The sequence below is a fragment of the Cryptotermes secundus genome, unplaced genomic scaffold (assembly GCF_002891405.2).
Source record: "Cryptotermes secundus unplaced genomic scaffold, Csec_1.0 scaffold39, whole genome shotgun sequence".
Lineage (NCBI taxonomy): Eukaryota > Metazoa > Arthropoda > Insecta > Blattodea > Kalotermitidae > Cryptotermes > Cryptotermes secundus.
The window spans coordinates 273,261-285,610 of NW_019723904.1; the positions used below are offsets into that span (position 1 = coordinate 273,261).

General features: G+C 41.0%; 2 protein-coding genes across 2 annotated transcripts in view; one reads left to right on the forward strand and one right to left on the reverse strand.

Moving 5' to 3' along the window:
* LOC111861910 (ATP-binding cassette sub-family G member 1) overlaps nt 1-12,350 on the reverse strand; it is a 233,759-nt gene that overhangs the window by 213,931 nt on the left and 7,478 nt on the right. The gene's annotated exons all lie outside the window — the stretch shown is intronic.
* The window catches only part of LOC111861911 (ATP-binding cassette sub-family G member 1), a 65,627-nt gene that overhangs the window by 33,574 nt on the left and 19,703 nt on the right, over nt 1-12,350 (forward strand). The window contains exons 5-6 of the mRNA XM_023846870.2: nt 5,541-5,686; nt 9,028-9,266. Of these exons, the coding sequence (XP_023702638.1) occupies nt 5,541-5,686; nt 9,028-9,266 (385 nt within the window). The remainder of the gene's footprint in view (nt 1-5,540; nt 5,687-9,027; nt 9,267-12,350) is intronic.

The following is a 12,350-nucleotide window of genomic DNA, read 5'->3' on the forward strand; positions in this document are numbered from 1 at the left end:
CACATGACATTAAATTGCCAAGTTCAGAGAGTCCGTCAATGAATTCTATTCTAAGCAAGATGGATTAAAATTCACATTCTAACATCCTGTTTCTTGAAGATTAATTTTGATACAATGCTGCCACCCATGACACTAGCACCTCCAAGCGATCTCCTCTATTCGGATTTCCTAAGCAAACATCTTACGAAATTCTCGTGTTCCTCCCATTTAAACCTACTGAATTTCATTATACGTATTATAAAATTTGTGAAGATAATATTTTCACTGGAGTTTAATGCAGCGTTCCTCACTGCGACTGTTAAACAGCCACGAGCAACTGTCTACGGCGGTGGCAAACCGCCAGGCTGTATGACTCTGAAGCAGGATTCCGTTGAGGGCCTGGCCTGGGCGTGTCTATGTGTATACGAGAGCGAGCACATGCCCTTTGGGAGGGGAGGATCTTCCTTGTAATTCTAATATTAACGGAAAATCTTCTGACACAAAAACGTACACAGAGAAACAAACATTTTTGTATCCAACTATCACGCAATGATCAGCTACAAATACAATATTACATAACTGAAAAACTATTCAAACTGCATGGTTGAATTTGTGATTAACTTTCGAATAATATTGTAACAAAACACTGAATAATTACAATTATTGTTATTCTAGGCCTCTTAATCAACACTGCGAAAAACTAGAGCGCTCTTGAATAAGCCTTGAAAGTTTTACGACCACAAGTCAAGCAGGAAGTGACCTTTGTGCAGGCAATTATCTCTTCTTATGCTAGATAATTTTATTACTAATGCATTGGGACCGATATCAGCAGCAGTCAGCTGTCATATTTAGATACTGAACTGCAACATAAATACTATATTAAGGGCTGCCTCGTGGTCCACATGCACAGTATGTTGCAGGTGTCTGAATGAATGCTGATTAAATCTAGAATGGAGAAATTTTCTGAGCTTCGGCGTCAAAGACTTGCACTTAACCTAGAGATCAGCATAGCTCTTTCGGGGCATTTCGTCACACATTAATCAGATTCATAAGCTGTCATGCCTTGAGACAGTTTGGATAGAACAATGTCTCTCCCTCGTCCCACCCCACTGGAAAATCACAACTATCCTTTACTTTTATGAATTCATAGGTATTTTTCTTTCTTGTAACTGTTGCTGATATTGAAAGCATAAATTATAATTCTCCTACAAACAATGAAGCCGTACCACTGACATCGCCAGCTTTATTTGTAATTAAGATTTTTTATGGTAGTAATTACTCTTAGAGCCGGTCACGGTAGCCGAGCGGTCTAAGGCATGTACTGTCTTCGCTCGCTCGGAAGCCAGGATCGTGGGTTCGAATCCCACTCAGGGCATGGATGTTTAGTTTGTGTGTGCGTTTTTCTGTGTTTGTGTACAGGTAGAGGCCTTGCGACGAGCTGATCACCCGCCCAAGGGTTCCTACCGATTGTGTAAGATCTAGAAAAACCGAAGTGAACGGAGAAGTTCATGGAGGTAGGCCTAGGCCCACTGGGGTTGTAGTGCCAAGGAAAAAAAATTACGCTTAGGATGTAGTAAGGAATATTCAATGGTGACTTAGCCCGATTCTAGGTTTCAAGAATATGGCATGCTTCACTGCTACAAAGACAAGGCAGGAATCACCCCGCAGAGGTTTCCTGGAAATTCAGTTCGAAATTTGACCGGCGGGATCCTTTGGTAAAGTTACACTTGACAGGTTTTGAACCCCGTAAGTCAAAAGTGGGAAGGCCCTCAACCTACGCTACTGGTATAATTTTTCAAGTAACTGCCAAAAAGTGCTTTAGGTCAAGGGTGAGAGTCCATTGAAACAACAAGGTGATTGGAGCAGTGAGAATTAAAGTAAACTCCCAAAATTCAAATTGTTCCAATCAGCCAAAAGTATGGTAGTAACTTGGAGGTTGAGCTGAAGCTGTGAAGTCTCCTTACTTCAAAGCAAAGGAATCACTGAATAACTCTCAAAAGACAGACGTAAAAATTAATGTCACTTCAAGTTTGATTCAAAAGTTTAAGTTGAAAGTAAACTCATTTCGAAGTGTGATACTGGAGAAGTCGCTTAATAATTCGCCATGGATCAGGCCGAAAAATTAGTGTAATTCCAAATTTGGTTTCAGTGTTTAAGGTTAAAAGTAAAATTATTTTTAAGTGTGTTACTAGAACAATCGCCAGTCATATTAAGTAGATTTCTCAAGTCAGAATCTAACTAGCATGAGAATCAGTGTTATTGGCTGAACTATTAAAAGCGCTCCTCAGCCAGTGTGGTGTACTGCATAGCATTAGCCACTCTGCCTTCCCGCTAACGCGAGACCTGCATACACCTGAGACTGAATCTCATTGCCTTAATGCTAAACAAGTCGGTTCATTCCCCCTTTTCCTTCCCAAATGGTGAGCCTTTATAATAAGCTTACTGGCGCCCATCCTTCACTGTAACCCATAACCCGTAAACGACCCACAATCACAATAAAGACAAGGGGAAAAAGAGGTGGATAAGAAGGACGCAGCAGCAACCTTAAAACTCGACATATCAAGAGGTGAGAGGGAACGGTTAGAAAGAAGTCTCTCCCAAGGGTGGGCAGCGAACAGCGGTTATATAGATGGAGTGGCGACCAGCAACGTTGGGCCAAGAGTGTTAAAAGGCGATTATATAAATAAGTGGCGCCCCACGCGGGGCTAGGAGTGGTAAACGACGACGATTATAACAAGTAACGATATTGGGCTAGAAGTGAATATAGATAAAAGTAAATATACAGGTGTCCCACAAAGAAATGTCACTATTCTGGGAGGTCATAGGAACGGTCATTATAAGCAAAAATATATATACATATTTTAACGTGTTTTGCCACTGAAGACGTCACTCGCACATCGCAGAGTTCACGTGACCCCTACTTCCCGTTGCGCCATCCATGTCACACTATGTTTGTTTTATTCCGAAAAATTTCCGAGACAGAGCTATTTCACTGTACAGACGAGCAATACACCGTGTCCTCACTCAAGTTGCAAAATGCATTGATGCTGACGGTGGAATTTTCGAAAATGTATTATTATACTAAATAAACTGTATGAACTTCGACAATTGAACAATAAATACTGCTATTAGAAAAAGTACGAAATAATTCTTATCTTATCAAGAAATAATTCTACCTAGGAAACCGTTTGGAATAGAATACATACTTTTTTTTTTGCTTAGAATGACCTATACTATGACCTACCAGAATACTGACTTTTCCTCCTGGGACACCCAGCATAACATGACACGGACTAAAATTAGCAATTACTTAATAATATAACTTTGCAATAAGATTCTGATGTTACAAATATTGATGTAAATCTTATATAGAACCAATACTGAAATTAGAGGAATGATATGCCCTGGAAACAATTGAAGAGTATAGTAACAGCGTGTAATTTGGTAGAAATACCCCCTTTCCCGACATTTAAGGCCAAGTTTTGCATTTATCTCCAGGATCAAATAGTAAGCGAAGCAAGAAACCAGCAGTAAGTAGATGGTACCGGCCCTGAAGTTGGACGTCATTTACGTGTAGAAAGTCGTCTTCTTCGTTTAGGCGCCGTGTATTCTTCGTTTTGGCCAACGTTTCGGAGGAACGTATCGCCTCCATCTTCAGAGCAGTTGAATGGCTTGGAATGCAGAGAGCTACTGCTCTCTGCAGTCATTCAACTGCTCTGAAGATGGAGGCGATACGTTCCTCCGAAACGTAGGCCAAAACGAAGAATACACGGAGCCTAAACCCAGAAGACGACTTTCTTCATAGTCATCGCCGTGAAAACCTCAAAACTTACATCATATACGTGTATTCATCGGAAAATTCGGTAGAACTTCATGGCATTGTGACCCGGTAGATTTGCTCTTCTTGTCTACTGCTCTGAAATCTCAAATCCAAAGACAATCCGTCCAAAGAGCATTAGCACTCGAGATCAGAGCATAGACAACAAATCTAAGAGTGTAAAGAGTGGCCGCTTATTCTGAGGAAAGAACATACAATTACACGCGTGAGGTTTGAGGGTCTCACGGCTCTGATTATGAAGAGTATTGTCTTATGGGGGTATGAAACGGCGTATTCTGTAGATTCTTTCGACGTTTCGGAGGAACGTACTACTTCCATGTATAGGGTAGCATGTTCTTACTTCTTTATTATTACGACGTAAAATAGCCAAATGATAACGGTTCGGATCCGAAGGTAAAATAATAAACTGTTTAAAGATAAAAGCCATCTCTATGCCACCTGCAGCTCTGAGCGTCTGATAAGAGTATTCTTGATTAAAATCGTATTTTGATATGATGATCAAGATAAATTTTCAGGATTACTGGGTTCCTGGCCTTTGTTCATAATCTGGTACGCTAAAAACATAAAGTTTCGGAAACCGGATCTATTTCCATCCTCAGGGGAGGAGTGCGAGACACTTGCCCTGTTGGGTATCTTACAAAGACCTAACCACAAGCAGGTGGAGAGCATTAAAGAGAAATTAACTGTGTAAAAGTGGCATGAGGTAGATATGGTTACATTTTTGTCTTCTCCCCAGTTTCTGGTAATTCAAAAAAGAAAATTGTGATTTTAATGTATGAAAGTAAGTAAAGTAAATCTATCCTTGTAAGAGGCCGTGAAGGCCCATAGGGTTGCGAGACGTTGAGGGTCCCACATTATCTAGACAATCGGCTCACAGATGGCGGTAAGGTTGTCAGCCTTACGCGTCGGCCGCCCTTTACCCCCAAGAATATTCCTGGTACTTATTTCTGTTAGAGTCTGAGTCGAACCCAGGGCCATAGTGCGGCTGGGAGGATTAGGTCAATTGAAAAAATCCACTCATCGGGACTCNGACTTAAAGCGTCAACCTTCCGGCTTGTATCATAGTGCCTCAACCAACTACGCTACCGCGTGCTCAGATTTTGGTGTATTATTATTATAAATAATCACATTAGTGTCGGTTTGTTTTAGTGGTAATAACAGCAGGTTAGCAGTGGTAGCAGAAGTAGTAGTAGTAGTAGTAGTAGTAGTTTAGTAGTAGTATATGTAGTTCGCTTGCGGACTGAAACCACGGAGTTTCTTATCTTTGTAATAGTAGGAGTAGTGTTCTCTAGTAGTGGTAATAGTCCGAAACAGTGCTTGAAAGAAAATTTATAAAAAACAAAGGAAAGAAGGAATATGATGTAATGGAAATGAAAAAATCGAGAATTATAAGCATAAGACCGAGGAATAAACTATGAAAACGAAAAATACCCAAGAAGATGAAAGAAAAACAGAAATACTTAGACTTAAGTAGTCGAATATTTTAGGACAAAAGAATCAGCGATCTTAACGAGGATGTTTTCAGGAGACACACTGGAGAAGGCGACAATAACGGCAATACTCTTAAAATAAGAGTCTGCAACAAGAGGTTAAGAATCGCTCACAAGGTCGAATTTAAACGATCCAAATTTGATTATAATGTAAAATCTAATTTTTCCTTTGATTGCTCGATTCGCAGGAAGCGATGTAAGGAAACCTGTCTCATAGTTGCTTAACATTACAGATCGAAGAGATTCTGTCTACACTCCGACTGTCGGAACACGGAAACACTCGCACGGGGAGACTGTCCGGAGGTCAGAGGAAGCGTCTCTCCATTGCTCTCGAACTGATCACCAACCCTCTAATTTTCTTCTTGGACGAGCCCACTACGTAAGTTTGTGAACAACTTTCACGCTATCATTCCACGAAATGAGTTACTGACAAACCCTTCAACCGTTTCTCCACATCTTGCTAATCCGAAAATACTGAACAGATGCTAATTGAAGAAAGCAATCTTCTGGGATGTGGTGCCGTGTAGATATTGTGTTAACCGACGTTTCGGAGGAACGTATCGCCTCCATCTTCAGGGTAGAAGAAAAAAGAAGAAAATCAGCAAACTAAGAACCAGCAGAGCAGGTTAACACGATACCTACACTGAAACGTCGGTTAACACAATATCTGCACGGCGTCACATCCCAGGAGACCGCTGTCTTCATAGTCACCGCCGTGGAAACCTCAAATCTTACATAGATGGTACGCAAATATTTAGTTATGGTTCGTACTCCATACGAAGCCAACGGCTAAGTATAGGTTCTCAGAAACACATATCGTACGAATAATTTGTACACCTACACGTCCTGAATTTCTATTTGAAATATTTCATATGGTGAACATGTAATGAAGTCGAGAGAAATAGGTGCATGAAGACCGGATATGACAGTCAGTAGAGTGACCATAAGGGCTGCAATACCGGGGTTCGACAGGAGCAGACATTCTTCTCGCTACCAAGTCCAGTTCGAGTGGGGGAATCACCCAGCCTCCTCACCAACTGGCAACCGGGACTCTTTCTCGAACGGGTACAGCAGCCAAAGCAGGTATCCAGTGCCGAAATAAGTATCTGTGGAGCTTTCCCTGCAACTCCTCCTACGGCTGCGGGGTTTAGTTCTTAGCCAAAACGGCACAACTTCACCTTTCGCTCTTACAAAGAAAAGTAATTTATTTATAGTTACTACGGTGTCTTGGGGGCACGCGTAGTTGGTTGAGGCACTATGCTACAAGCAGGAAGATCGCGGGATCGAATCCCGATGAGGTGGATTTTTCACTTTACCTTATCCTTTCAGATTCTGGGATGTGGCGCCGTGTAGATCCTGTGTGAATCGAGGTGTCGGAGGAACGCATCGCCTCCATCTTTAGGGTAGATATATCCGCGAGCAAGGAACCAGAGCAGCGGGTGGCTGCAGCGGTGGCGATACGTTCCTCCGAAACGTCGGTTCACAAGATCTACACAGCGCCACATCCCAGAAGATGGCATTCTTCATAACAAATACTGGTTAAGAATCAACGGCAGCTTCTGCTGATGCTCCTGCTTCCTAATGTATAACAGTCTGCAGAAATCATCAACCGAGACTTGAACTCGAGGTCTTCTGAATAGGAATCAAGAGTGGTATTCAGTCGGCAGCGTCAAGTATATGTTATAAAGAGAGTAAAATTGAAGAGAAAAGGTGTTGCTCAGAACTTAGAAATAAACTACTATTCACCGAATGTTTTTGAATACGTTCGAAGCTATTTTTCTAAAGTGAGAAACATTATAGTGTTAAGTCAGTCTGTGTTTTGCCATGGAAAATGTTTTCTTTTTTCGGGTTGACGAGGCCATTAGCACATAAGTCAGCGGTACTGTAAGCTACATGCGAGGATGTACGACAGAGATGTATATAAATTGTGTATATACCATGTAGGTCTCCGGCTCGAAGAATCTTTGAAAAAGTATACAATAATACGGAGGTACTCTTACGAAATTGTGGGTCATTCTGTATAAAGAAAAAATGCTTACGAAGATTTCTGCCTTCTGGGATATAACACCCTGCAGTCCTTGAGACATGCGCCGAGAAGACAGAACTCTCCATAACCACAGCTGTGAAACCCTCAAATCCTACAGAATATATATTCGAAGGGCGTGTAGTAACCTTATCAATCTGACACAAGGTGTTTAAAATATACTCATCATGTATCATGATCTCTAATACCTATAAGGAAAACAAATTAAAAAATAAAATTCGTCTGTTTCCATCAGTAGAGGTTGGTACACTGTGTTTAAAAATGTTTGAAAGAAAGCGTATTTTGCCTATAAACTGAGATAAAATGGAGTAAACTCGATGGTTGTTTCACTTAAGTCAGAGCTGATATTTGAGCATACGTAGGGGTGCTCATAAGTCTTTGGCTTTTCTTATTTCACCTACTTTTATACTAATAATACTTTTATCACATCAAAGTTTAGTGTTTTGTATACGTCTGACTTAAATTTCATAATTGTATCCTGCTTATTTAATGTTCCTTGCCGATCTGAAGTGAAAATGGCGCAAAACAACGGAGATTTCATTGCAAAAGAGTAGCGAACGGTGATGAAATATCTTTTCCCAAAAGGGAAATCAGCCAAAAAAATATGATGATATGTCGGTTACATTAAGTGATAAGCGCCCTTTCTACTCCACAGTGAAGAACTGGACTGCTAGGTTTAGAACAGGACATTAGAGCACTGAAGACGAAGAACATTCTGGGAGTCCAACTTAAGTGACAATTGCAGAAAACATGGGTGCCATTTATTCCATGATCCTGAACGATCGAAGAATATCTGCTAGAAAGATAGCAGGCATATATCCCGAGAAAGAGTAGGCTATATTATTCACGAGATTTCAGACATGAGAAAACTCTCAGCCAAATGGGTTCCCAAATGTCTCAATGCTGTTCAGAAGCGTGATCGAGTGCTTACTTCACAAATCATTTTGGACCGATTTCGGAGGGATCGTGTGGCATTTTTGAACGGTCTCGTAACTATGGATGAAACCTGGATCCATATATATGATCCAGAGGCCAAGGGAAGAAAGTTTTCGAGCATTGAAGAGGCCACATTAGCTATGGGCGTGTGGTTTGCATCACAACAGATTTTTTGGGGGGGTGGGGGATGGGTTAAAGAAGTTAGAACAACAAAGTCATGAGTGTGTGGAACTCAAGGGGGTATATGTAGAGTAAATAACTTTTTCAGTCCATTAGATTGTTGTTTTCTTTATAAAGCCAAATCCTTATCAGCACCCCATAGTAATCTATATAGCTAATATTCTTTAAATTGCTATTTCAAGATCTCCCTTAACGACGTGAGGAAATTTTGTACGATATATATAAGGCCGAGAACAGTCGCACTTGGGGCAACTTGACTGTAGCACGCACAACAAAAGCCATTTAACTTTTTCTGAGATTAAATTTCTGTGTAATGTATAAAATTCATTTCATACCTCACAGGAAACAAATTATATCTCCGCTACAAAGATGAACCTGTTAACGCTGTTTAAGGAAATGATCTCTGTTAACTGTGAGAATCACACGGAACATATAAAATGAAATCCGTATGAACGTAAAGTTTTATTATGTTAAAGACAGTTGGTACACGCAGCAACCGCTGGGCCTTAAAGCATTAACCTCCTTCTGGTGCTTAAAGCAAACACGCCATATTGTTTTAGAGGTCTGGACAGCTCGTCGTGCACACAGTGCGTGTCCTTACTTCGACTCCTGGCTCGACAAGGACGCACTATCATCTGTACAATCCACCAGCCGAGCGCTTCCCTGTTCCAAATGTTCGACCACGTGTATGTGCTGTCTCAGGGTCGGTGTTTGTACCAAGGAGCGGCAGGGCAACTAGTGTCATACCTTGCGCAGCTTGAACTACCCTGTCCTAAGTACCACAACCCCGCAGACTATGGTGAGTACAATTCATCTGTTCTGGGGCATATTTCTTTATTAACTGATGAACCAAAAGAGCCTTTCGAAATTCTACTGCTCCCTCTGTAAACTACAAGATCTCGTTTCGGTTATCGGCAGAGTATTCATTAAAATGTTCAAAGTAACATTCCAAATATGTCATAAAACATATCTAAATGTACGATATTAATGAGCTATCGAACATGACACTTATCTCGGCTTTCAACCGCTATTTACATCTCTGAAAGCAGCTGAAGACGCCAATCCAGCAGCCGTAATAGTACACCAAATGGCACGAAATACATACTATACGTTTCGACGCATAAACGAAATATTCTGATGGCTGAAACATTTTATGTTATGCCGGCGTCATTGTCGGGTACAGGAAGTGACGAAACGCGAATGCAGTGTGCAATGCCTCACGTTACTTAACAATAGACAGCAGCGCGACGTCGAAGGCAACTGCAGTGTCACAATATCAGAAGTTAATTGCATCAGCGAGCATCCCAGTGAGATAAGCGGTTCTGAGCTATTCTACTTACCTATAAATTCCGAAGCCCTATATGCTCTATCCATGATAGGTGGGCCCCCGTCACCACGCCATGGCGTGTCCTCAGGTTGCGCATGGAGGAGATAGGCTCCAGATAGACAGGATAGCTGTGAATATATTGAGTAAGCAGTCACGGACAGCCGACAAGGGATGGTCCTCCAGCTTGGAGGGTTGGCCGTGAGGCTAACAACTCCTCACCGTGAAAAATACGCTTGTTACTAAACGTCACAAATACTTCGGACCTAGATGAATTCTTTGGATAAGCGATCTAAGTTAAGGAAAACAGACATGAGATTTGGTACGTGGAAAATAAGAAGTATGTATAGGGCAGGTTCGCTCATGACAGTTGTGGTTCCGTATGGGTGTGAGACTTGGTCTCTCACATTACGCGAGAAACACAGACTGATGGTGTTTGAGAACAGGGTGCTGAGGAGAATATTTGAACCTGAGGGAGATGAAATGATGGGAGGTTGGAGAAAACTGTATAATGAGGAACTTAATAACTTTTACTCTACTCCAAGTATAATTAGAATGATCAAGTCGAGGAGGATGAGACTGGTAAGGCATGTAGCACGCTTGGGGGAGACGAGGTACATGTAGTATATGGGTGGGAAAGCCAGAAGGAAAGAGACCACTAGGAAAAGCAAGACTTAGGTGGGTGGATATTATTAAAATGGATCTTAGAGAGATACGGTGGGATGGTACGGTCTGGATTGATGTGGCTCAGGATAGGAGCCAATGAATGGCTCTTGTGAACACGGTAATGATCCTTCGGGTTCCATAAAATGCTGGGATGTTCTCGAGTAGCTACACTACTGGCGACTTCTCAAGTCGAGCTCAGCTCCATGAAGTTACTTAGTTCTGTATGCCCTATACATCCTTGGATTGCTAACTTGCTTCCAACGTGAGAAGACTAGCAGTTTATGACGCCCAGTTACATGACTGCGATGGGGAATTCCTTGCACGCCTTGACCAGCTGTCCGATCGTGAGAAGAGGACAAAGTTACGAAAACGGATGGATTTTGAAAGTCAAAACTGTTTCAATGTACTGTGCTAACAAAGAGCTGTTGTAATAGCACAAAAAAGAATCGGCAAGAATAATCGACTTCCGGTCAAGATTCGAATAAGATACGTCAGAGATAAGTTCCTTATCTCAATGTTCTCGGTATTTGCGAGAACATTCTTCCAAACACGGTCGAACAGAGCTCGCTCAGATTCGCTGACAGTTATTCTATTCATTCATCTTAAAATGTATTCGTATTACCTTTGTTAAACAAATTCTTGAATGTGGAAACAAGCTGTAGTCTGTCTGTCTATACTTCATACTTTTGTTCTTCCATTGAAGTTTGCACAGTGATAATAAGTACACACAGATTATATTCTTAACAGTCAACAAGTCAAAGATCTATTATCTAAACAAGTTCACGAGAGAAAGGGACCGTTTGATATTAATTTACATTCAAAATAACTTGAAATTCTTAGTTTTCCTCTCACTTTCTCTAATTGTGCAATGTCCTTGATGCACATAATTTAAGAGTATAACATCAACTGCACAGGTAAAACTGTTCAAATTAGTGACCCATAATCTGTTACGAAAATAATTTCTGTTTCACTAAGAGAATGCTTACATCCTTGACCCTCTGTTATCAACGCCGTGTTCAGTGGATGTTACTAGGCCTGCATAAACCTAATTATACGTCATCACAAGGATGTGTCACGTCAAAAAAAAAACAGAAAGACTCTAATAGAGATAATCACAGCAATCCTTCCCAGTATTAGGCATAGTTGCGATAGTGGTTGTTATGGCTAGAGTATTTGTATTCTATCTCAGAGTTCTTCGTTCTTTTGAGAAAGCGATGCGTTCCTTGAAAATCATTCATTTATATGCAGTAATTAGTCATACAATTAATTGAGATTAAATATATGGAGAATAAATAATTGTAAATAAAGGTAAGTTAGAATTTTACACGTTATACTACAACGCGAATAAAAGTAAGCTCTTTTATTTACAGTTCATTTAACGATGATATCGGTAGAACAGACTTTACAGCATCGAATGAGAAAATGACTAATGACCATTTAAGTAGGAAGAATCTGTAAATACGAGGTCGTAGACATATTCCCAGTATTTCACCGGAAGAATAAGAAAACCTCAGGATAGGTCGTCTCCTTGCTGAGATCTGAACCCAAGACCTCCGTAATATGGAACAGAGGTGCTACCCACTCAACCGCGGCGGTGAGAGAGGAGTACTTGCGACTGACTTGCCTAATAAGGCACTGCCCAAGAAAAAGTAGTAATGATCAACATAAAATTGTTATGCGATGAAATGAAAATAAAACCAACTATAAATCAGTAATTATTTCAGCTGCGGTAAAATGGAAGGTCACGTAGTGTGTGTGACTACAGACAGGGTTTGGGTTGGGAATGGATTTACTGACCACTTATATAAACGACTCGCAACTACAAGCAATTACAGCACCACCGCCAATCTCCACAATTCACAAATCACCACAGCACCAGTTAAACCTTTTCCA